At 40.2% G+C, this 27,332-nt stretch overlaps 1 protein-coding gene across 1 annotated transcript; it reads right to left on the reverse strand.

Annotated features, from left to right (window-relative positions):
• Positions 1-14,391: 14,391 nt before the first annotated feature.
• On the reverse strand, positions 14,392-26,779 carry fgf24 (fibroblast growth factor 24). Its single transcript, XM_085469618.1, has 5 exons — positions 26,010-26,779; positions 25,796-25,832; positions 21,170-21,347; positions 17,956-18,062; positions 14,392-16,254 (listed from the first exon to the last, which is right to left on the reverse strand). The coding sequence occupies exons 1-5, from the start codon at positions 26,039-26,041 to the stop codon at positions 15,976-15,978; spliced, it is 633 nt and encodes a 210-aa protein (XP_085325744.1). The 5' UTR covers positions 26,042-26,779; the 3' UTR covers positions 14,392-15,975.
• Between the last annotated feature and the right edge of the window lie 553 nt (positions 26,780-27,332).

A 27,332-nucleotide genomic window follows, 5' to 3' on the forward strand; every position in this document is an offset into this window, starting at 1 on the left:
CTTGCAACGGTTGTATAGGGATCGAATGGCCCGTAGCAATGGGCCAGACACCCCATATTCCCGCAACACCTCCCACAGGACACCCCGAGGGACACGGTCGAATGCCTTCTCCAAGTCCACAAAACACATGTAGACTGGTTGGGCAAACTCCCATGCACCCTCAAGTATCCTGGAGAGGATAAAGAGCTGGTCCAGTGTTCCGCGACCAGGACGAAAACCGCATTGTTCCTCCTGTATCCGAGGTTCAACTAACGGACGAACTCTCCTTTCCAGCACCCTGGCATAGACTTTCCCAGGGAGGCTGAGGAGTGTGATCCCCCTGTAGTTGGAACACACCCTCCGGTCCCCTTTCTTGAAGATGGGGACCACCACCCCGGTCTGCCAGTCCACAGGTACTGCCCCTGATCTCCACGCAACATTGCAGAGGCGTGTCAACCAGGACAGCCCTACAACGTCCAGAGCCTTCAGGAACTCGGGGCGGACCTCATCAACACCAGGGGCTCTGCCACCAAGGAGTTGTTTAACTGCCTCAGTGACCTCGCCCCCGGAAATTGGCGGGTCATTCCCCTCATCCCCAGACTCTGCTTCCTCCTCGGAAGACGTGTCAGTGGGATTAAGGAGGTCCTCGAAGTATTCCTTCCACCGCCTGACAATTTTCTCAGTCGACGTCAGCAGCGCTCCGCCAGCACTATACACAGTGCAGGTAGAGCACCGCTTTCCCCTCCTGAGACGTCTAACGGTTTGCCAGAATCTCTTCGAGGCAGCCCGAAAGTCTTTTTCCATGGCCTCTCCGAACTCCTCCCACACCCGAGTTTTTGCTTCAGCCACTGCCCGAGCCGCATTCCGCTTGGCTTGTCGATACCTGTCGGCTGCCTCCGGAGTCCCACAGGCTAACCAAGCCCGATAGGACTCCTTCTTCAGCCTGGTGGCTCCCTTCACCTCTGGTGTCCACCATTTGGTTCGGGGATTACCACCACGGCAGGCACCAACCACCTTGCGGCCGCAGCTCAATGCAGCAGCTTCGGCAATGGAGACGCTGAACATGGTCCATTCGGACTCAATGTCCCCAGTCTCCCTCGGAATGCTGTTGAAGCTCTGCCGGAGGTGTGCGTTGAAGATCTCGCGGACTGGGGCCTCTGCTAGACGTTCCCAGCACACCCTCACTACGCGTTTAGGTGCACCAGGTCTGTCCAGCGTCTTCCCCCGCCACCTGATCCAACTCACCACCAGGTGGTGATCAGTTGACAGCTCAGCCCCTCTCTTTACCCGAGTGTCCAGAACATATGGTCGCAGGTCTGCTGATACGATTACAAAATCGATCATCGACCTACGGCCTAGAGCATCCTGGTGCCACGTGCACTCGGCTTGCTGCCGGTACGTTGGGGTTTTTCCCGGTGGACGAGAGGGTTTGTTCCCTGCGCCTTAGGGTCGGGGAACGGGTTCGGACTGTCATCTGCGCTTATGCGCCGAGTGGCAGTTCAGAGTACCCAGCCTTCTTAGAGTCCCTGGGGGGGGGGTGCTGGAGGGTGCTCCACCTGGAGACTCTGTTGTCCTGCTGGGAGACTTCAATGCTCACGTGGGTAACGACAGCGAGACCTGGAGGGGCGTGATTGGGAGGAACGGCCTCCCTGATCTGAACCCGAGCGGTGCTCTGTTATTGGACTTCTGTGCTAATCACAGTTTGGCCATAACGAACACCCTGTTCAAACATAAGAGTGTCCAGTGCTAAACCTTTTACAAATATTTTCATTAGCCAATAACTAAACTGATATTTAAATAAAAAAAAAATATCTGTCACAAATTACAAATTCTGATTCATTTTCATGGTAAAAAAAAAGTGAAAATGTTTTATCTTTAAGAGTCTTTGAGATATTCATGTATATTAAACTAACATTTCAGAGCAAGAATTATATATATTCAAAAATGTACCATAAAACGTATTTTTACAAATCAAATACTCGGGATGGAATGGCCCAAATGGAAAACAGAAAACCCACAGGACAAGCAAACTAAAACAGAGAAAATCAGACATAGCAGTAAGCTAATCAGACCTGAAGGGAATATTATTGTGCTTTACATCTTATTACTGTCATGGTCCTGGGCCATGTTGGCCCAGCGTTCTTAGTTTCCTTGTATGTTTGTATTTTATTCCATGCTTCCCCTGCCCATTATGTCTAAGTTCTCCCCGTGCTCTCTCTTCCCCCTGTGTGCCCTCTATGTATTTATGAGCCCTCGTCCCCTTTCGTGTTTATTCCATGTCTCCCCTGCCTGTTACGTTGGTGTTCTACTCGTGCTCTCTCTCCTCCTGTCCTTCCTGTTTCACCTCTCCCGTCAGTGTTCAGTTCACCCCGCCCTGTCTCGTTATGATTATCAGTGTCACCTGTGTTCCCCGTGTGTTCCCACTTCCCTCGTTAACCCTCTGTGTATTTCTGTCTGCGTCTCCCTCTGTTCAGTGTGACGTCGTCCCTCATGCTGCGTGGATTTCCCTGTGTCTCTCTCTCCGAGTGTTAGTTTACTTTTCCCAGTTTAGTTTTTGTATTTCCTATGTCCTGCCTCTTCAGCAATAAAGCTGCCCTTTTGAGTTCATTCCCTCGTGCCTGTGAGTCCTGCATTTTGGGTCCTCCTCCTGCCTGCCACACAGCCGAGCCTTGACAATTACTTGCTGTGGGAGCCATGCAGATCACTGTCCTTTGTATGTTAAGTGGCTCACTCTTTATGCTTATTGACTCTCCTACTGGTTGGGTTGGTTCTTTTTTGTGCACATACATTTTGTAAGAAAGAGGATTATAAAAATTCCATTTTGTTCGACTGATGAATGTGAATTCTAAACTTAACTTGCTCTAGTTCTTGATTGTTTATTCCATACGATCCAGATGCTTTGTTCACTAATTTTTCATTGTTCATTTTTATTGTGTGACGTTTGTATTTTTTTCTTAACTAATGTTTATTTTTGTTACAGTATCTGCTGTCATCTTTTCCATGTCCCTCTTTTTTTTCTGTATAAAAATGTGCTGATGTGCTTTCTTGTGCTGATGTTGTCACAAACAATTTTAATAAATAATGTTGTCTTTTGAATTATTTACCAATATAGACTCTTTGCTCTACTTTGCTCATGTTTGAGACATTCTTGAGTTAGCAGTTTTGCAGTGTCCATGTAAAAATTCTTTCTATTTGAATGAATACTAAACTACCTGCTAGACTGGCAGTATGCAAATTGATAATAATATGTACAAGCACTAGTTGATGAGTAGTGTATTCTGTGTGAGAGACTTACCAGCTGGTAAGTCTAGGTTGTTCTTGTAGGATTCCTAAATCCTAAAAAAAGAGAAAGTAAGACAGGAAAAGTACCCTAAAGCAGAATATAAAAATACCTTTCTCACAGTGTGAAAAAACATGGAGAGTGATGGATTAGGCTGTGCTTTATCAAAGCAGAATTCTGATTTATTTATTTTTTCCCACTTTAGGGGATTCCAAAAAAAGATTTTGGCAAGAAAGATTTTCATCTAACATCATAAAGTTATTGAGCTAAACTTGTGAGCTAACAGACCTGGAGCAACAATCATTTATTAATTCCTTCCAGCAAAAAGCAAACAAAACAAAAGAATCAATTATTTCAAAAATATCTCTGAAAATATCATCTTCTCAAATCTTTTTTATAAAGCACTGGTTCGCAAACTCTGGTGAGGCATAAAGCCATTGCAGGGTAAATCCCTGAGTTACGCATGGTTGAGGTAAAACATGGAGTGAAAATAAATTGTATGAACAAGATTCAAGATTCAAAGATTCTAAATGTTTATTGTCATGTGTACCAAGAAATTTCTCTGTACAATGATATTCTTTCTCTGCTGTCCACACACAGATGCTGGTTAATATGTATAAACATATAAAAATACAAATAGCATGAATAAATAAATGGAGACAAAAAAAATGTTTCAAGATGTTTCAAAGAAAAAGAGTTTGCTGATGCTATCATTTTACTCAAGCTCCACTTGATCCTATTTTTCCCCTTCGTTTTGGATTCTAAATGAAGACATGTCAGAAAAGATTCGAAAACAATTAGTATAAAGTAACCCAGTCTACCTGGGAAGTAGGTTGCGTTGAAGGGATACATATGCCTAAATCAGTTGGTCAACCCAAAAAATGGCTTTACATGAAGGCATCAGATCAGAAAAGGCTACTGTGCTTGGCATTCTCTCTTCCTCATGGATACGTATTTACTTTTGTTACTCTCCAAATACTTCTAAAAGGGAGAATGTTTGGGTTTTTAGTTGCTAAATGTTTTACTTGTTTTTAGTCATTTGATTCCTATATAAAATAATTAAAGCCTTATAATGAAAATGAGAAATACAGTAAAATACACCAAAGAAAAGTTACAATACATCCCTGCTGCTGGAGACCAAACTTACACCAAATTACATCACTGGATGTGAGGCCTTTCTTTACTTCTTGCTTTTATGTTTTCAGCTGTTGCCTTTATTAAATATTCTTAACTTCAATATGTAGACAGTGACACATAAAATGTATATTATCCTAAACACACTTTCACAGAGGACTAGTTATTGTAGATGAATGAGTTTCTTTATTCAAGCTCCCAGAGTTCATCCAACCATGGCAAAGTGCTATTGGCATTCTGCATTGCTGTGATTGGTGGTGTTGATATGTTTTATTAAGCGGTAACTCTATCTCCTCATATCTGTGTTTCATCCTCATAGTCTCCTAAGAGCATGCTGGAAAACAAAGACGGCAGGGTCCTTTGTGGGGTACACTTAGGACTGGTTTGGTTTACTGTAAACACACTGGCAAGGGTGTCACAGAGGTCACATGTGAGTGTTTGTGTGTGAGTGTGGGGTTTTTTGTCACGGGGCTTCCATAGAGTTAAGTTGGAGGTTCTGGACTGTTTTTGAAGTAGGCAGGTGAGATTGATTTTTATACACTGATTTTTATATAGCTGAAGAGTGAAGAAGTCTACCCCAGCTCACACTGGGTAGGATAAGCTGTAATTTTACATAGAGAATTAATGAATCATTCTTTTTTTTAACTGGGGTCAAATAATGAATAAGCATCTATAATTTTTTTGAATCCAGTTTTCTTGTTTCTGTTCATACTGTTTGTGCTAGGGTTCATATGATGATGATTTGGAAATGCTGTGAAAAAGCAGCAGTTAAAACATCATTTTGATTGTGTTGTAGTACTAAAATGATAGAGGAAATGTGCAAATATGCTGCTCTAACAGAGCTCTAAAGCATACCCAAGACGTAAGTTGGAGGAAGTAGGTTAATTGTTGGCTGACCAGTTAGCAGGGATTGGTATTTGTTACCTTGACCCCTAGTCATTCTACAAACATTGACTGTGGCCTGTATGGTACAGGCTGTGAAGTGTGTGTGTGTGTGTGTGTGTGTGTGTGTGTGTGTGTGTGTGTGTGTGTGTGTGTGTGTGTGTGTGTTTACACTTGTACCTTTTCTGATACAGAGGTCAACCAGTCAACTAGGTGCTGAGGGAATGATTTTTCTCAAGCTTTGATTTGCCTGTGAGTAAGTTGGCAAGTATGCTTTCAAAGTCCAGTAGTCTGCAGTCCCAGCAGACCACCACAAAGGAGTTAATCCCCTCTATCACAGCCAGTGCAAACACATTAGCCACACAACATCAACACAGCACTCAAGAGCCCCATTGACAAATCCTCCTCGCTTTCTCAATGAAATTCAGACTGGGAGTCACGATGTTCCTTTCCCAGCAAAACAAGGAGCTCAAATTTTGAAATGCAAGATACTGTGAAGAATAATTAAACTGCATTGTGCAAAGTTTTATCTTAAAATAACAACTGAATAAGACACATGTGATATGAGTTGGTCTTTGTTTTTGACATATGGGCTTACTTTGTGAATGAGCCTGATTTTTAGGAGCAAGACACAATGATGAAGCTTAGAAGTACAATAGGCTTTAAGCAATGAAGGGACTTTCTTTCCATTTATAATTATAAGTATTATGTTGTTACATCTGGTTTCTCATAATGGCATGATTGTACACATCATTGAATGATGAAACAAGATGTCAAGGCATCATCCAGCTGTTGGAGCATGAACTTGACTGAGATGCCTAGACAGCAGTTGGCGACTTCCTGGCAACTTCAAGTCAATATGCAAAAATAAATATTCCCTGAGCGGTTGCTTGTGGTTGCAGGCAGTTGCTGACAGTTGCTGTGAAATTGATTGCTAAAACTCTAGTCACGCAGGCCCGAGACAATTCAGTGATCCCAGGTAGCCATCAGTATATTGGGCTTCATTTTATATTGGGACCCAACTTTCAAGGACCCAACTTTGAAGGTCCTTGAAAGTTGCTGGGTGAATTTGGTATACAGTATTGCATCAAAACTTCCTTATGATTTCTTTTGTTTGGTAGCAGACCGATGCAGTTACCCAGTGTTTACACGGAAGATGCCGACTTGTCTGGAAACATTCACCAACTACCTACAAAGTGGCAGTGAAACTCAAAAATGAAAAAAACAGAAACATAGAGTGCCTTCAAAGGTAAAGCTGTGACTTTTGACACATGCATGTTTCAGCAGCAAGGAACAACTTTTACTCTGAAGGTGAACCCTGTTCATTTCCTGTTTGCTTCGCACTTCTTTAGCTGTTACTTCTACTCTTCTTCTTCTCTTACTGTGAAGTGTGCTATTTAAAATTTTGTGCATATGTTACTAAACAAATAAAAAATTAATCCCACAATTGCATTTGGAGCCCATGCTCATACTGACTACAGGCACTTTTCTTTCTTGTCTGACAGTAAACCTTTGGTAGACATTCCCTTCAAGCAGCCAATTATGGACCTGCTTTGCATGATGCTCTGCCTCTCTGTGTGGCTCTGCTGGCACCACACCTTGCACTCAGGCCACTGAAAAGTAGAACACCAACATAGCTGCTAGCAGTGTGAACACAGAAGTACTGTCAAGCTCCTGAGAGGACGTCATTCGAGATACAATGGCAAGTGGGCAGTGGCCTCTTGGTCCCCCGTGGGGGTTGCAGGCTCCCAAGTGAGAGCACTGTAGACTCCCAGCTGTTCTATGCAACATGCTGAACAGTAGGGGGTCGCCCTGTGTTTGTTTAAAACTAACAGGAATCCCATTAAAGCCCTGACTCCCTTCATTTAGGACTGCCATGGGGACACAAAGGACAGCCCTGGGAAGCGGCATGTTGCAAGGGACACCAATTATTGAGGCGAGGACACTGGCCAGCTTGTTCGTGCTCAGGGACATGTCAACTCGTTGGACGACCCCCTCCGTCAAACCCATTGACCAGAGCACACGGAGAGGCATCTTAATTGGTGTTGGGCAAACAGATTTTGTCACAAAGTTGCAAAGGAAGCTAAGTAGCTGAATGTTCACATTGTCTAACCCCTGACCTGAGCTTTAGGGGCCACTCCGAGACATCATTATGCTCCATTACTTTGAGTAATCGTCTCAGACTCGTCCTATACCGCAGCAGGGAATCCAGGACAGCAATTAAAAGCAATATTCTGACAATAAAGATGGCGTAAATAAAAAGTGAGCCCTTTTCTCTGTGTACAGTGATATGATAGTGGCGAGGGGCAAGATCTGGCAGAGAAAGTAGCTGCTAGGGTCTTTTAGCCAAAACAAGTTGAGTTTTTTGATAATGAGAAGGGGTCTTTTCAGTCTTTTTCTTTGCTCTAACCTGTCACTCAGCTTCAACTCTATCCCCTTGCTGGACCCCCAGAGCCCCTGCACTTCCTCCCCTCTCTGCCTCTTTCATTCTGTTTTAAAAGGGATTTTTTTTAGAGGGAATCACTTGACATCATTAGTTTTGGAGAGCGGCCACCATGGCAGGGTTGCTTGTCTTGGCTCATGAAAACATATGTTAGATTAGCAGCAGAGGACTTGTGTTTCGACCTCAGGTGAAAGGTCAAAGCGCAAGTCTTTTCTTTTCCTTTTCCTTTTTTTCTCCATTACCATTATCATTAATCTAAGAATAGATACTGGCCACCAATTATTCTTGATATTCCTTTTAATCTGGCTAGGAATTGGAGTTGTCTCTTCTTGTCATCTCGCTATAAGATGTACATGAAGAAAGCTTGTGCTACTAGTTTCTCAATACTAATTCTCTAAAATAAACTGTCCTTATCAGAATTTCCATAAATGCATCGGTAGAAGTTGGGGTGGACTGCTGGATAAACAGAAGTTTGGATTTTAGAATCTTTCCAATGATAAAGTTACAGTTTGTGAATTCTCACCACTAGATGTCAGTAGATTAAAGATTGCAGTCAACTGAGTTCTTTGTAGGCTGTCAGTCCGATGTTTACCTCAGCTGTCAATATCTCAGGTGTCCATGTGTATTTTCTCTAGAGGAAGCTGTAAAACTTTGTCAGTGAAGCCCAATATGAGTCAGTGAGTCTGTAAAGCTCACTTCTATCTGATGACAGCAATGCTGAGGTGAAATGTTGAGGATGTCCGGAACTTTTCTTGCGGTAAGAACTGCTGTAGTTTCCGCTGTTAGCTGCTGTTAGCCGGCATTAGTGAAACTGTCTTTGAAGCGGATCAAACATTATTGTTCTTTGACACTCAGTGAATAAATTGATATGATGTTATGTTAGAATTTGATCAAACCGTTTATCAGAAGGAAACTGTGTCATAACGTTAGCTTTTCACCTATAATCAGCTGTTGTTTAGACAGCTTGTTGCTGTATTGCATGTCTAATCTGCTGAGAATACGTAATTACAACAATATCAGAAATAAATATGCATACACATTTTTGCTTCTTTGATGAAAGGGACTTCTTCTCAGATCGATCCTATGATCCTTAATCCTTAATCCTTCGTGAGTCTGAAGGTGCAGCTACTAATTAAAATTTGCAGTAACACACGAACACCTACAAGTTCTCTTATCTTTTACCTTTGGTGTCCTACATATGGAGTCTTTAGTCGCATACAAAAACGTGACTGGGGGAATAACAATGTGACAATAACTTCATATTGGCCACTGTATTCAAGTTGCTGGGGCAACATGGCTACTTCCACAAACCAATAACCTGCTGTATTTTTATTCAATTAATTCTACCCACATTAGTTTTTGGAAGATGTAATTACACATTCATTAATCAATGTGTATTTCTGAGTATCACATTTGTTTTCTAATAAATAAACTTAAAAATAAATTAACTGTTCCTTTAAAGCTTAGCTTATGCTTGCTGTGTGCTTTAGTGCTACTTCAGGTGTTCAGGTGCTTCATGCATGGCCCAGTTTTTCGACCATGGCGTGCACTGTAGGGCTGTTGTATATAAAAAAATAAACAAGCTAGAGTGACAAGTCTGCGAGCAGGCCACCCTCTGCAGGCATCTCTTCAATCACTCAATGCGGGAGCATAAGGATTCCCAGATTAAACAGAACTCGTGGAGGGAGATTACTACAACAATTGAAAAAGATGAGACTTTCTGCTGAAAGCCTCAGAGAAACTACCCGCTTTGACTGTTATCATCACAATGAATGTCCCTTATCAGTTGTAATCACACACACAGATATGGCCAGTAGGCACCCTCGTGTATCTACAGGTAGTCCAAAAGGTGCACTATCATCCTTTTTAATCACTGATATAAGAGAAAGCAACCCAGATCGTGTCTGAGAACACCTTCATGTAAATAAGTGTGTGTAAAATTTCGAGTGGAGACCCTAGTAACACTAGACAACTAAGCATTCTGATTTGTAGTAAAAATCTCGAAAAGATGTCTTTGAAGCCAAATCACTGTCTTTTCCTAACTCTACCCACAATATCAGGCAGCGACATAATACTGAAGTATCCTGAACAGAAACATATGCGAGAATTCTACGAAAAAAGCCAACTAACATCAGCCACTGAGCCTGGGAAACTGTGTTGTGTACACTGCATAGTTTAAACTGTAAGGTGGCAAGGATATCTATTTATGGTTACACTAAAAATGTAGGTAACTGTGCCATCTTGTTTTACTGTACATAAATGGTGCATGGTGTTTTGTTCAGTGCTCTGGTGCATGAGTCAAAGACATGAAGATGTTGACGGAAAAAAAAAGCTTTTTCAATCTTGTTTTTGGAAGGAGTCACTTATCAAATAAAAGTGATATTTTTTACCTTATTTATTTAGATTGGTGCTTCATGTTGTTACAGCCCAGAACTGTTGCCAATATGACTTTCAAGTTTGTAGACTTGCTTCTAGAAAGATTTATCCTAACCAGTTAGTTTTTAGTGCCTAAACCCAAAGCAGTCAAAAAAAGATGGGTGTCTAACTCAATTCTAAGTGTTTGTGCTAATGCCTATATAACTAAATTATACCATAAAATAATCTCATCATACAGTTCTTTTTGTTTTTTGGGGGGTTTTTTCAACGATGATTTTCAGTATTTTATCTGATGTATACCTCTTGCTACTGGCTGTGGATCATATCTAGGACAGACAACCTAATAATATAATCATTTTGGTTGGAGGGCTTGTTTTCATGTACTGTGTAACAAACCGGAACCACATTCTTCTCACCCATCTCTCCCTTTGTCTGTATAGCACTGATTCAGATGCACCCACCCAAATCACTGCACTAGGTTGTTGGTGTTGACTGCTATTTTGCAAACAAACCATTCACATAAATGCCTGAGACAGCTCAGTGGTTAAAAAATAACCAAAGAGCATAAGGAAAATATAGGAAAAAGATCGTGTGAGAGTAGATAAGACAAGACAACATTGTTTCATACAGGAGTAACAGTGGCACAATAGATCGACGATATAAGTAGACTTCTGAGATGTCAGGCAATCACCGCTGGTGAATTTTAAAAACCCATCAATGGTGGGTGCTCACTGCTTTGTTTTACAAAACTAATTCCAAAAGTTGGCACATATGCAGACATAAAAAACATCAAATTTAAATTAAAAAACGTATTTGATTATACCTAAAGGCACAATGCATCCATTTTTATTTGACCTGGCGTATTGGGTGACCCCTTGCCGATTGCGTCATATATTTTGAAAATCATTGTTGCATCCTGACATTTCCATTGCCGGAAACAGGCATCACAACTTAAAAATTTGGCCTTGATAGAACCAAGCATTTTCTGCCCATTGGTGGGAAAGTGCTGATTAATTGTGTCGTAGCCCTGTGAGAAAGTACGCCCAGCGCAAAGCACTAATTACGGGCCCTGCCTGGTTGAGAGAAAAGGGGGCAAAACTCTCAACAAAGGCTCATCTCATATCTCAAGACAATGAGGAGCCAAAATAATAGGGGAAAGGAGAAGTTAATGAGCTGTGTCACCTGGCATCTGCTGATGTAGGGACAAGGACTGACTAGTATAGTCTGTCTGTGGCCATGTGAGAGGAGAAAACATATTATGTATGTTCAAATGTGTTTTCACAGTTCGTCACTTTAAGTTCATTTTTCTGCAACATTGCCCAAAAGATAGAAAAATGTAGCGCAGCGATATAATAAATTTAAACTTTCTATTACTCTATTATTATGTATGCAATGTGAAGCTTTGTCAGTGTTGCTGTTTCTCCCCCTTTAGGTGTTCAGCCACTGTGACTGTCATTGTCTAGTCAGGTCTGTTAAGGTTTGAAGAATAAAAACAAAAAAACAAAGCTGTTCCCAATCACATGCTTTCCAAATGGCATTGCATGGTGGATCAAAAGCTGAGAGTATTCTATACATCCATCCATCCTCTTCTGCCTATCCTTGTAAGGGTCACGGGGGGAGCTGGAGCTTATTCCAGCTACCACAGGGCAAGAGGCAGGGTGCGCCCTGGACAGATCGCCTGACAGAGCCGCCTGTAGCAGTAATTCCATCAGTTGCTACTGTAGTTATGAAAACATCAGAAAGAAAATCAAAGTATAGGTACATATGCATTTGATGGAATGAAATACATTCTGTTCCAGATGCAAGTATGCTGCTAGCAGTTTTAAAATGCTGTGACTGGTGACATAATGTCGTAACCCTCAATTACATGCAGTAGGATTAAAACTGCCAGGTAAGCTTTGATATTTCACACTTTAGTTTTGACACAATATTTAAAAAACACAGAATTTTCACTTAAGTTGGTTAGTGTATTTCCCACAAATGTGGATAGGGACTTTAACCACTGTGCTAACTTTAAAAATCACCTCATGTGAACTTGAAATAAAATATAATAAGGCTGACACAGTATACATACTAACCTTTATTTTTGACCCTTCTTATTCAAAACATGCTGGCCACATGTTGTTATGAGGAGAACAGAGAAGAGGTCTGGCTTTCCAGAAACTGTATGTACAGTAAGCACATTTGTAATCCTGTAAAAACACAACTCAGCCATGTATTCAAAAATACTTTGAGAATCACAGAGAGGGTTTCCCCTGTGGATTTCACAGTCACAAAGGCAGTCCAGTCAAGTGTGGTTAGCGCTTAGCATGAGTTAGATGGGCGGTAGCAACAGTCCTGTTTTGACAGTAAATGACGTGATGTCAAACTACATTTAATGACACAAGGTATATTATAGGTTGAAGACTGTTTTATTTGGCTTCAGAGTTTTGTTTTTCACTGACCTTGAGGGACAATTTCAGTAATATTCATCGAGAAAAAACTTGTTTCATGTCTCAAATAGAAGAAAATTTCTGTTGACAGGGCTAATTGTTAAGTGTGTGGTTGCTGATCTCAAGGCCAACGGACCACTTTTGGTTGTTCCACTAAAATTTGTATAATTTATTCAGAACCACAAAGTTTTTTCTCTACGTTGACTCTGCTTTCTGGTCATACTGTATCCATTGTGCACATTTTCAGTGTGCTGAGATTTTCTAATAATAGAATATAAACTACTTGGCAAGGAGGACTGCATTTAAAGATTCCACCTCCTTTGAAAAGGGGCTGGGCTTTGCAAAAGGGAATTCTATGTTTCATTTTGAAGTTATTGGTCCAGTTCCAAGACCATCTAGCCTCCAACGATCAAAGGTTGAGTCAGAGAAAAGCCTAGCGGGAGGCTTATGCAAAAATGTCATCTCGTTATTGCGAATGGGCTGCCATGTTGGAAACCATCGGCTCTCGTTTAAATGTCAATATACCCAGATGCACTTTGGCTGTGCTTGGTCAAGTTTGAAGTATGCAGAATGGAAAAAAAAAGAAAAACTTGTTGCTTGTATGAATAGAATTTGCAGGGTTTCAAAAGTTGCATTGATTAAATTCCTCAAACATCTACCAGGCTGATTTTAACTCCCAGTCCTCTAGAGTAACAAATCTTTGCAGTAAGTGACTGGCAGGACAGAACTTTGGCGATTTAAACAGGAAGCAGTGAATTAAATGTTTTTATTTATGGCACGTGAAATTTTTCATTGTACAATGTATGTACTCTGGCTGCATGTTTCTATTCCTTTCAGTAAAGTCATCATTCCTCTACAGAAGTGACAATACACAGTTAAAGAAGATGAAGACAAGATAAAGGGCATAAAACATTCTTCAAAATCCTACAGATACCTCCTTCCATCCCCCCAAAGACAAGCACCATCTTCAGTGCTGATCCATTATGTTAATGGAACATAACAGGGTCACACTTCAAGCACTATGTTTCCACCTTTAAAAGCAGCAGGCCAGACATTCAAAATCCCATGACGGAATGGGGGAACTTCTGGATGTGTTGGAGGCAACTACCAGAGTGGAGTGAAAGGGAGGGGGGCCGATAGCGTTGCAAGGAATTTAAACAAAAGTATTTTTTTCCCCCTCAAAGCCGCCATCTTTCAGTCTGACGGTTACTGTAAACATCATTCCTGCACACAGCATTATAAGACATGCTTTCCCCACATTCTTTCAGTGCTTTTAACAGATGCAAAGTTGTCCATCTTTTACCTCTTCATGCTTACTCTTTGGAGGACGAAGCATTTAAATCAAAGTAGGCTGCACTGCAAGTACTCAAAGATTGTTTGGGGTCTCATACCTGATCAAGTTCTTTAGTCTTGTGACAAAAATATTTATAATTGTCTCACCACTCACTTTAGCTATGATTGAAAAATTCATCAAATCTTGATTTATAACCTTAATAACTTGGTGGGGAAACTTTATTCCACCATTTCCTAAATGTTAAAAAGAAAATCTGTTTTTTAAAGCACCAGGTGCTTGAACTCCAGTTGCCACACACAATGATATAAAGAAAACTTCAGAAATATTTCAGTGGCCTTTCTCAAATCACTGCACTTAAAAGCAGTCCTCACGCTTTGGGTTTGTATATAAAAATGCATAACTTGGCAGTATGCAGAGAAGGGAATGTACTCTATTCATCCAAACCCTACCTGGAGTGATTTCACTTTCAGGGAGTGTTATAGTCAGTATGCACATCTCAAAAATCTGTCTCAAATTAGGCTATAAAGACATTTATACCTGTTTTCAGAGTTCAATAAAGACATAAAATAAGTCTGTTTTAAAATATACTCCTCATTTTATTAACAGAGGCCAAATAAAACTCACATTTTATTTACAAAGAGAGGCAATAAATATCTTAATAATAGTCATAAAATTATTTTTTGCTTACATTTGTTTTTAAAAAAAAAATCATAAACGTGTCATGTTGTTAGTAGCAACTCATACAAAAGACCTGCCTGACAGCAGGTAAATACATACTACGGGTGATAAGAGGCTGGAGTTTGTTGTCAGTGAGAAAAAATAATTATAAAAGCAGACTTTTCCCTTTAGGATTCAGATTTGAAAACAAAATAAAACTACCATGCTGCTGAAAGTATTCCCTGGATCCTTGACGTATTGGTCATCTGGATTTTTGAGGAAATTGTTTAATTGTTAAATATGAGTTCATGAGGTGATGTGGAGTGTATTATGTACAGTATTCCTATCCATGGATGACTAATCTGCATAAAGCTAAGCCTTCCCAAAAGCATCTTTGAGACTGTCTTCCAGTGAGAGTGAAAGGAGCGAAGATGAGCTCACAGTCAAAAGATGATTTTGTAACAGCGAGAGAATTAAGGAGAGACAGAGAGAGAAAGAAAATGAGTCAACAGAAAGGTTCCTGAAATCAACCGAATGCAGACCGTGTAGGTGAAGATAAACAAAAGATTAAGGAGGTAGAGGAAGTCATCATCAGCCCCCAGACAGTAGCTCCGACTCAAAGAATTAAGGCAGCTTTTTGTTGTGGAACAGCTCTAACCCATGCAAAGAAGAGCTGTAAAAGATGCAATCTGAGGGGAGATGAAAGGGATTAAGATCCCTACTCAAATGCAATGAAGTTGGAAGACAGTGTGAATTTATGTATCACATCAGCTGTTGTATTTTTGTGTTGGTTTTTCAGTCTTTAAACAGAACAAAAGCCACGTTTGGCGCTTGACTAGTCAAAGCATGTTGGGTTTCAGCTGAATCTCAGGCTGTATGGAAATCTCACACAGTACTTGGAGGCTTCCGTGCATTCTAGGAGCTGAGCCACACATGGAAAGAAAGAAGACGAGAAAGAGAGAGACCTGTAAAATATTGCACTCGAAGCTACACAGTTATTCTGGCAGCACAGTGTCACCTGCAACTGCCACCTCTCTCCGTTTCATCTCCATGGTTTCTAATTCCAGTGGAAAGTATGGGATCCGCATTGTCAGGGGCAACACAAACAAAAACCGACAGGTATTCCAATAAATCTCTAGTTGGCTGATTTTTATAACATTGCATCAGCTCCTGCTTTTGTCAAAAAGAAAGCATGCCTTCAGCTTGCAGTTCATATGTAGCTGAGGGCCACGATCACAGGAATTCGCTCAGAGGTCCTTTAGTTTATCCAGTATAAATAACATGACAGAAACATTAGCTCAATGGCATCAACCCAGAAGAATCCGACAGTTAGGAAATATTCAGTCATCCTGAAATACAAAAATAAAAAATCTTTATTTTTTGTTCTTTTAGTCAGTCTTTCTTTTACAGAAAAGAAGTCTTCTTTTAAGAATCTTGAGATTTTCAGGTACAGTTTTTTTCCTCCACGAGGAAAACTAGAGCTGTCCCATTAGTCCTGTCAGTTCCTCTTTGCGTTGGATTTTAACCGCCGAGCCCTTCGTGTCCGCTTAGTTACTGTGGTGAAGCGAAACTCCTGCACTGGGTTCACCTTGCCCTTCGGCTGGCGTTTCATAAAGTGGACTTCCTGTTGTCGTTGCGTGGTCCGCGAGCCTTTCTTAGGCCGCCCTTTCCGATTGAATCCGAGGTACCATCCTTTGTACTTGGCAGAGACGAGAGCCGTGTAGTTGTTCTCCAGGAATTCCTCGATAAAGACACACTCCTGCTTCCTTCCATCAGGCTGAAAGAAAAAAGAACAAGAATGCAGAGGAAGTTATCATCTGACACTAATTATTAATATAGTAGTGTGGCCTTTGAATAGTCTACCTCATTTTCTCCTCTTTTTCAGTTTGGAGTGATTTTGTGTTGCAATCTAAGTTTTCCCGTCACATGGTTATAACGTACTCACAGATCAAAAAGGGTTTCAGTCACAGCTGAAAATACAATTGTTAATCAGCGGTGCTAGTTTCAGTCATTATGCAAATGTACTGTTTATAGGGTCGGGGAAACCTGCAGTCAACTGAGAGTGAAGAAGTCACTTGAATGAGTTTGGATGAGTTTCACCCACTGAAAAGGTTACGTTTAACAGAATCAACTTTTTGTGAGGTAAAAAAAAGTTCTCCCTGTGATGTGAGAGTTAATGTTAGGTAAGCGTAAACATATTAACTGTTACTTGACTCATTCCCATTTTTACCACTAATGCACTCTCGCTAGTTGAGAAAATTGAACTCTTTAAATAATTGTAGAAAATCTTTTTATTTGAGCTTCCTTGCTGCTTAGAAAGGTTCTATATAAATTCCAAAGATAATACGGAAAAAAAATCTAACAGTTTCTCTAAAGCTCACATTTAGTTAATCTATACAAAACAAAACAAAGTGGTGCAGTGGCAGATAAAATTAAATATCTGGCTTTACAGAATATTATGGGACGGACAACTTTTTAGAGCAGTGACGTCTTGCAGTTGGATGGATTTCTTAGCTTGTAATTCAGTTATGCTAGCTATATCCCGTTGCATCTAGCTTTTATGCAAAGTTAAGCTAGCTATCTCCCAGCTCTATAGCATAGGTATACAAGTACACTACATATGGCTATGTATAGGATGACACACAGGAAGCTCTCACACCATATAACGTTCATAAAAGATGGTCTTAAAATTAAAGTCAGCCGAAGTGCCTTCAACCTGCATAATCTCTGTAGGCCAGGAGGGGGCACTCCTCTGGTTGCACCTCTCTGATTCTCATAGAATTCTCATAGAAGTCTACAGGAAATGGCTCTTGGCTCAACTCATTAACACTTTCTTGATAGGTTTAGAGTTAAAAATAGTAAAATATTGACAGACACAAAATCAATACATCACTGGGTTTCAGACAAATCAGAGGCCAGGAAAATGAACACTAACATGGCAAATTCTGGCATTTGGGTTAAAGACAGTTTAGAAATCTTGATGGGAACATAATTTAGTTCTAGCAGACGACCGCAGCGAGGGAAAACTTGAGTGAAATAATCCAGTCGCACCAATGCTAAGAACATGATTTATTAGAGAAACAGCACATGCGCTCTAAAAAATGTTACAGTTTCAAATGTTAGCTTTTTTCACACTGAAATGGTCATCTGCCGAGCCACATGCAGTCATCCTGCACTTGTGGCCACCTGGTGCGACTAAGTGATATAATTGCAATGGTATTCCTCCTAAGTGACTATTAGTCTCTCAATGCATTTTGGTGATTGCAGACTGTAATTGACTGATCGAGTGTCAAAGGAGTAGGCCGATTACGTAATGGAAGAATGGCTGTGAGTTATCAAAGAGGTTTTGTTAGGGTGTAGAAAAACAGCAGGAGAAAGCAGATCCTAGGCTGCATTTGATTCAGCATGGATTAAGTGCACGCTTTAAAATATCAGTATTCATTGAATATTACCATAGTGAAAATCAAAATGTACTCACCATTCCAACTATTTTGCCCTTCTCATTCATGCAAATGTAATGTTCGCTCTCTTTTCCTTTTATTCGGACGTGGCTCCCAAAGGTTTCTGTCTCAACAATAAGGAGAGCTGCAAATGAAAAGAAAAGAAAAACACATCCAATTAATGCCATGTATATGTCTTGTAGCACACATACCTTAAGGAGTCAAACACATTTAGTTGATTCTGTAAGAATACAAGTTTTAATCATGGTTAACTTCTTTTGTTATTTTTTAGTTAAAGAAACACAAACAAAAGGACACAGTATTGTGATCATTAGCTAAATGATGATTTTCTTGACTAAATGCAGTTAAAATATTTCAATTCAAGTAGAACATTATTTAAAAATTCCTTGTATGATACACATCAGAAAAACAATGCCACTGTCACTTCAGTAGTCCACTTTAAAAACCTATCTCGGTAGCCTTTTTAGTTTTCCGTGCCCACTCCGCCACCCCAGTGTTAACCCCTGCGAGGTCACCTTTGTCTCTGCTCACCCTCTGACCAGTAAAGAGATCTGCCAAACATTTGTGGAGCGGTTATGTGCCCCTCCAGATTAGGTTTCAAGTTCCCTTTAGTCTGTGCTCACTCAATCAAAAAGTTAAGATGATCCATTTGTTTAACACACAGAGCCATTCAGTAGCACTCAAGGGAGGAGAGAAAGAATAGTCGAAGGGGACGGGATAGGCTCGGGGGCAGAAATAACTCTCCACCCCCCCTAAATCCAACCTTGGGAGAAAAGTGGTAGGTAATCTGTCTTAAAGGTGAGGGAAGAAATAGTTATTCATTCTTCATTTGCAAAAGATTTGTTTGTACGTCTTACTTGGGATCTAAAGAATAGCACATCGGACTTGGTTTTATCGTCGAATAGATATGCAGGGACATCCTTAAAAAAGAAAAGACAGCCCAACAACATTGGTTTTCACACAAATAAAATAATATTCTGAAAGAAACTACTGCCATGAATGCAAATTTAGGAAATCTTTAACCACACCTTGGCCTTTTCATTGTGAGCTACTTTTACAAAAAGACCCAAAAATTCAACCTCAGTTATGCTGGAGACTGAGAACATCAGATAAAACAATATTTCCCTCCTTACTGTAAGTTGTTCTTTGTCTGTGACCCAGTTCCAACCCCTATCTTGAGTTTTTCTGGGAAAACACTAATGGTTTGATCTTTATAAAAGAAGAGTTTGGCAGCTTAAGGCATCAATAAACGTAATTAGATCCTTGAGTCATAGTTACAGTGAAATGCAAACACTTGGAGGAATCTCACTGTTGTCAATACCTCTAACAAGTGGCACTGAGTTGACAAAGGAGGGAATGTGGTGCTTTTATTTACACTGTAAGCACTTGAATACCCCTAATCTCCATAATCCACAACCTTAAAAATTGCTGAATGTATGAACCGGGTGCTTCAATAATCTCACAGCAGCCTTGTGAGTGTAGGACTCCTCAATGCTTCCCAGTTTTTTATGGATAAACAAAAAAAGGTCTAAAACATGAAAAGGGTGTATTTTATTTAACGGAGCAGAAGTCAGAAGATCAAAAGAAAATGAAAAAATATGACAAAAGTTACAGACAAACTTGCCAAACGTCTACTTTCTAAAGTTAAAGAGACACACAGGCAGAACTGTGAGCCATGAACCCCTTCGCTTCTGAGGTATGCTGCACTTTTTCTGCCTTGCTTCCATATGAATAATACAGGTTGCTGCCATATTTTGACCTCAGCAAAAGGCCACCTGTTCAAAAAGCTGAAAAAGTCAGCATTAATCAAAGATTGCAGCTTTTATCAATTTAAAAGCCTTTGCAATGACCCGCCATCACTCTTGGCAGACATCACTTACAATGGACTGTTCTGGAAAATGACTGGTCTGGTCTCCTAAAAGTAATGAATACGCTACATTAATACCTAAGAAGATTTATAATACCAGTGATGTTAACTGGAGAGATACCTACTTAGGAGTATATTAGCAATATATTATATTTCTTCAGCAGCGTATTTTGGTCCCTGTATGTGAAGCTGCAGACACTATGCATGAATTAGAGTAAGGAGAGTTATCTCACTGAGCATTATTGCTGCAAAGGAGTTCACAGGTGCCAGGTACTGCAGCTGGATGGGGAGGAGGAGGTGGGGGGGATGGGAGGAGGGGTGGAGGGTGGAATTGGCAAAGCCTCATGGGAAAAATTGGATCTGCTTCCACTCAAGCTCTAACAAGCAGTGAGGAAACTTCGCCTCGGCGCATCTGTGACTGAACACACTCTCTCAAAGGCATTCAAGACCAGCAATTTTAGAGCCGTGAGTCAGCTGTTATGAGCAAAATATCTGCAGGGAAGCACAACATAAGCCCCACTGCTTTGCGTTTGGACTACTACTTCAAAAGGGTGCTATACTGACCATCGATTTAGTCATTTGCCATACTCGTTTTAAACCAAAATAGCAAAGTGCACGTGAAAAAAAAAGAAAAAAGAAAGAAAGAAAAGACAGAGAACACTTTAAAAAGATGATAAAAGCCTAAGATTTATCTGAAATACTACTAATTACATAACAACAATGATAATTACTGGGTCAATCTGCCAAACGTATTTTGACATCTTCAGACTTAATGCTTAACATTTTCAGGTGAGCACTTTTACACTGCTTGGCTGAACAAAACTCTCCTGGCTTTCCGAAACCGTGTATATAAATTTGATTTCTTGTAATGCAAATGTGAGATTTCCCCAGTTTGCATGATGGAAGTTCACAGTAACCAAGTTGAGACTGAATCCTTAGAGGGCAAAAAACTATATTTTACAACTCAGAAACCAAAAGAAAACAATATTTTTACCATCAGATACCAACAAGTCTTGGTCTGTATTAGACCCCCCCAAAAAGCATAACACTGCTGACATATGACTCCAACAGGATAAAAACAGACTTGCCCCAGATACCCAAATCCTGCAGTAAACATCAACAGCAAAGTCAGCAATTTCAGTATGTATTCATCCACCCCAACCTGTAGTTGGTGGCTTTGAAAAGTCACCATCCTCTCTTGAGCCAGCCAAACACAGAGCACGGAAAACCACCGACAAACAATGAGTAGTAAACAGCCAAAGTGGCTGGTGGAGATAGAAAAGCTCTGGCTGGCAGGTAATTTCTCATCCTATTATAACAGCCTAGCTAAATGTCAAGTGAGATGCACAGGAGTTCTCCCATACCATACTTGCCCCCATCATCTCCATTGGCGTTGACTTTCTTTCCCAAGATCTGGACGTGTTTGCCAGTGGTTCTGCTGTAGAGTTGATAGATCCGGACTTGCTTCCGGCTCAGGTCATCTGGGTTTCTGGTGTGGTTTTCGATGTAAAACCTGAAATCAGCAGAGCGCTGCTGCGATTCCTGCACAGATGTGAGACAGGAGGAAACAGAGAGAGGGACAGTAGATGAAGAAACAGAGAGGAGGAGAGACAGATGGTGAGAGATCATCGTAGCACAGGTATTGATAGTAATGTGCACTGCTCATTTTATGGGCCTGGTGTAAAAAGAAAAAAAAATTGCCCCAGGGTTTTAAAAACTCATATAACAACCTGGAAATTGTGCTGTGGCTTTTTAGTGTTTTGCTCCTTGCTTTTAACTGACACATTTTATATGCAATGCATTTACAAGCTGCTAACTATGTTACGAGACATGTTAATGAAGTCACGGTTTGAGTAAAAATTGCACAGAGCAAGAGCAAACCATACAGTGAAAACTGAGTGTTGGTTTATATTGACAGAGTATATATTCTGTGCCCTGGGCAATACTGAGAAACCTGTATTCCATTTCCACAAGCAAGCAAGCCACTAGCAATTATACACCTGAAGCATCCAGACCTGTTGCACTATCATCAAACAAATATCTGCCTGCAGGCAAAGTAAAGTCCATAAATTAGGAAATGCAGCAGGCGGAGGACAAGATGGAAAGAGGCACCTCAAACCATAAAAGTTCTCTTGTGGGAGGAATTTTTGTAAAAATCGCATTGAAACCTGCTTCTCAAAACTCACTGGTCAGCTGTTTAGGAATAAATTTAGACTTGACATGAAAATAGAGGAAATTGCAGAATTCAGTGGCAGCTCAGTAAAACGACTGTGACTCAACACGTGGAAGAGGAAACGTATACTTTCAGAAGCCCTGGAATCTAAGTTCACGCCAAAATCCCATTTCCCCAGCTGTATGGTGTCGTAATTGCACAGTAATGGCTTTTTATGTGGCTGTTCTCAGGTGGCTAATTATATACACATTACATACCCCAAGTCCTTGTTATTCTAGTAAAATGACTGACATGTAGCAAACTTGATTGGAAATTACGGCCTCTACCGAACAAATCCTTAAAATCAGAGAGGAAAAAGTAAACAATTTCGCAAAACTGGGTGCAATTCTGAAGAGGCTTCCGACAACGCTCTGCTGAAACATGTCGTATGAGTCGTGCACCACGGATGTTGTCCACGAACATGGGTTCTACTGAAGAAGCCCGGCTTTACAGTTTAACCTCAATAAACCAAACTAAAAGACACGTTTGAGCACCAACTCATCTGTAAACATTTTAAATTGCCAAAAAGGTCATGAGGTGCAGATTAAGTAGCACTTCTTGGTCATGTTTCAAAGAGCCTTTGAAATATGAAAGATATGCTTGCTTGTTATGGCATATTTGGTCTACAACGGTGACATATCCTCTGTGTCTGTTGACATTTAGGAAACACGAATGATATTATTTTTGGCATCAGACAGTGTGGAAAATAAGACGCTGAAGATAATCAAATCAAATGTACTCGCTTACTCAAATTTGGCATGTGATGGCTTTTTTGTCTCTAGTCACAGATTGACTATCCCCCTATAAGAATATTCTATAGTATCTTTTCCCCAATTACTTCAAAGAAGTACACAACCTTCATGATACAATACAGAACAATGATGTTACACACTGCCCTAGAATATATTTCGATTTTTCTGCACATAACACAATATGAAATCAAAATAAATCACAAGAAGAACCCTCTGGAAAACTCTGAAAACTAAACATTCCCTGGTCTTCAATACTCACAATCCTAAACCCAACCTGGACCACCAGAGGCTTGTACTGCAAAGCAGATTTGGGGTTTGTTGGGGTCAATTCAGGTTTAACCGTGATTCTTCAGAGCTGCAGTGGTTGTTATCTTCGTACTAGGATACCACACCATGCTAACACATCTCGAACTCTTAACCTCCATCACAGCTTATGTTTTACTTAACATACTAATCCAAACAAAAAGACTTGTTTCTGGCTAATCAGTTCTTGTGAAAAATACTGTCAGTGTCAGACTTTGTCGAAGGTCCCATGGAGATGGGTGGATTTAGAGAGGGTCTCTTAGGAGGGTAAGAGTATTCCAGAAAAACCCTTTGCCGTTCCTTGACAAGAGATATAGATTATCAGAGATGAAACTGCTTATCTTTGTAAGCTGATTAAGGCACTGATTGAAGCCTTTGTTGATCTTACAAAGATGTAAGAGAGGAGTCTGCTTACTGGCTGGAAATATCCTTTTATATTTGCACATTAAAACTGACCAAACAAATGGAAATTCTAGAGAAAGAGTTGTCATTTTACATTTGTGAGTCGTGAAAGTTTCAGTGTCTGTTGTTCTACACAGTATGTGTCTTAAAAAAATGATAAATATCAACAGTTGAGTGGGTATTTCAGATACAGCAGTTAAAGAAACTGACGGGGGAGAAAAGTGTCACCATTTCAGGTGAAGAAGTTAGTTAAATAGAGTCTTAGGGGCTGGATTACCAGTGACTAATGCATAACAGTGTAAAAGTAAGCATGTGTCCAATGGTTCCAGCAAACTTGCTTATCGTAGAATAAGTACAACAGTGTTTAAAAGCTGAACATTAACATCATCTGTTGTCAATGTTCTTTCTTAATATGAAACTCAAAGCTGAAGAACAAGAAAAAAAAATGAACGCACAACAAAACATAGCCTAACTGAGCTGCTGAGGGATTTATCCCAAATCTCCCCATCTCTAAACAAACATAAAGGTGTGTTTGGTAGACAGTTGCATTTCATGTCAAGGGAAAGGCAAGCCTAAGCACATGGCTGAGGTGAACGCTAGCGACAACAGCTTTTTTTTTTTTTTTTTTTTAAATCACTCTGTCTCCTTTCTTCAAAGACAACACGAAAACGGATATGGTTGAAACTTCAAAAGTCTGGCACTCAGTTCCACTGAGGAAGTGAAGTTGTCGCAGTCATCTAAGATACACCTTGCTATCTGCTCCCCCCCCCCACACACACACACATTCATACATACATACATACAGATGGGGTCACACACACTCACATACAGAAAAACATTCCGACAGACATTGGCAGTGTATTCAAAGTTAACTTCCAAGTGCGGTTGCTTCTTTTGTTTTACCTCGTAAAGTCACAACCACAGCATGACATGCAAGAGCCATTAAGCCATACCGAGGAGCATTGAGAAGGAGTGGAGGATAAAGGCATGTCCCTGCATTTTTCTAAGATAAATGATTAGGCTGAAACCACTGAAGCCATGAACATCCTCTGTTTACCTGTAGCTATCATCTGACGAACTTTAAATCACAACAAGCATGAAGTTCACATTAAAAAAATAATAACCAAAAATGTTGGGTCAAGTGAAGAGGGGTCAACTTTTTTCATCAACTGTGTTTGTGCCATTTCTGTTGAAATAATCTGATTACACAGTTTTAAGATTGCAATTTCTAATTTCAGGTTGGTTTACATTTTGTCCCTAGGAAATTTACCTATTACTCTAAAAGCTGATGGTTTTCAGGTTGGGACAATGTGATCCTAGCAGCAGTAACTGTAACCAATAAAATATATTGTTTATAGTTTACAAACAAACACTCCTTTTATTCCTTATTCTTGGTATAGTTTTTATTTTTCAATTAAAAGAAAGAAAGAAATGTAGTAACTTTTAAAAGATGTAATTACATAAACACTAAAACGTTGCCAACTTTTTAAGAGCTGTTTGTTAAAAAACGGATGAGATACCGGTACCTTTTAAGGCAGGGTATCCTGTTTTTATTAAATGTCGTAGATCACAATAACACCGATAAATTAATATGAAACAACTGTGTGTGCAATATTATGGTCGGACACGTCATACCAACAAACCCATCAGATAGTTTTATGAGAGAAGGAGTGTGCTGACTGCATCCTATGTGAATCACGGCGCGCAATCAATTAGCTGAGTGGGTGCCTGCAAATCATTACTGTTCAAAGTGAGACGCGCAACTAATAAAAGCTGAGCGCCAAAAGAGCCATCTGTTCAAAGAACAACTGTTAACCCCAGGGATCGCAATATTTTTTTACACAATTCTGCTGTAAAATATCGAAACTGCTACTTGAATGTCAAATTGCAAACATCGGGTTTTAATTAAGGTGTAGCCCGGATAATTGTACTGATTTGAATGAATAATGAACATTTTGAATATACATTAATTATGCATTACTGTAATACTCGTGACAAGTATTTAAATCACATAAATGATATTTCACGGGGTTTTTGTGGTTTACTGTGCGACTAAGTTTTTGTTTATTTTTTTGGTGTTGTTGTTGTTGTTGTTTTTTTTTTTACTGTGGCACGCAGTAGACCCAAAATTTGTCACTTTTTTCCTCATCATTCTAACCAATTAGTATTGAAATGAACAGAATTAAAGCACATGAATTTCCTGTCCTGCGTGGCAAAGACCGTCGTGAAATTAAACTATAACCGTGATATAATCAACAGTTACATCAAAAAGCTGCACAGGGACATACAAACACATACACACAAAAAGTAATAAAACATACCTGCAGTTGGAAATAGAACACCAGAAAATGTAAACACCTAAGTGGAGAGGAGAGAGAAGGGAAGACGGGAGTTAATCACACAGGCAATTACGTGAAAAATAAACGCTGCCTACCTGGATGACAGCAATCCAAAAATATGAAGCGTTTGGCGACTTCTATTGGTAAGAATGCATGAGTTTGTGTGCAAAAGCAAACGGAGAGGTGGAAGACTTACAGGTATATGAACCTCGAAGGCAGGAGAGACATCTTGACTTGCAGAAATACAGCTGAAATACACCTGCTTCCACTGATTTAGCCCCAGGAAAGGTTGGCGAAATCGCCCCCCTCTCTCGCTCCGTTTCGCTCCCCTGTGCGTATTTTACGCACACAGCTCCGGGGGTAAGTAGGAGACTGGATCCCAGTGTAAGGGCAGATGACGGGACACCAGCGGCAGAGTTACGGAGTGCAACATTGGGTGCTTCCTTGTTGGATGAAATTATCCAGAAGATTATTTCTTCTCTGCTCAGTCTCCTTCACTTCCCGAAAAAAAAAAACCCGTCTCCGCAAGTCTGTGTCAAGAATGGAAGTCAGTATTCGACCTCTCCAAAACCTCTCTAAAAAGTATCCTTCAGTTTTGCGCACCAACAGCTAAGTTACCCCACAAACCGAAGGTTGTTGCTCCAGAGATCACATGCTTCTCATCTCCGTCCGTACCTGTGCTGGATTTCTACACCTTGCATGGATCATTTTACGCTACCAAGTGCAAGAGTAAAAAAAGAAAGTGGCGATAAATAAAAGAGCAGTCCACCAAAACGAAGTTGTTTAATATGGGAGGACAAACTTTCCCGAGCTCAATTTATATTTAAAAAAAAAAAAAAGAAGTGCTGAGCAATCGCAGCGGTAGCAACAGGAGCGGATCCCTGGAGAGGTTCGGGAGCTGAGGATGGCGCAGCAGTGCCTGTCAGTGGTGTTTGTGCGTCTGCGGCTTGAGATTTGGGCACAGAGAGGCTTTTTTGTTGTTGGTGGGTGGAAACATGTCAGCGGTTAGCACCTGATAGGGTAATCTTGGAGAGACCATCATCTTGGAGAGGGTTTTTTCTGCTTGGTGGGCGAAGCGTTGCGCAAAGAACTTGAACACAGAGATTAGGTGCTTTTTTTTTTTAAATTTAGTTTAGATTTGGACTTTTTTTTTATTAATTAATTTTGTTTTTTAGAACTTTTAGGACTGAATGTGTATTCTCACATAAACAAAGATAACCCAATCCGACAATCTAATATGCACTCTATGTATTTAATTGAAAAAAAAAAACAAGTCGATTCAGTGGTTTTGTATTTATTATTATTATTATTATTATTGTTGTTAGCTGAAATTAGGCGTTCTAAGTGTTACAGAAACTATTTGTCCCTAAAGTTATTTGTGCGTTTTAAACAGCGAATGGTTTGTGTATTGGCCTGGCTCTCCCAGACAGCATTCAAATGCAGGTTGTCTCGAATTTTTTCAGTAATGTGCTATAACTTACCCTGAATTTAAATGAAAGAGAGGTGTGAATGTGGTTGG

This window comes from Copadichromis virginalis, linkage group LG2 (genome assembly GCF_057382275.1).
Source record: "Copadichromis virginalis isolate Kocher_CV1m ecotype Utaka linkage group LG2, C_Virginalis_male_GT1.1, whole genome shotgun sequence".
In the NCBI taxonomy this organism is placed as follows: domain Eukaryota; kingdom Metazoa; phylum Chordata; class Actinopteri; order Cichliformes; family Cichlidae; genus Copadichromis; species Copadichromis virginalis.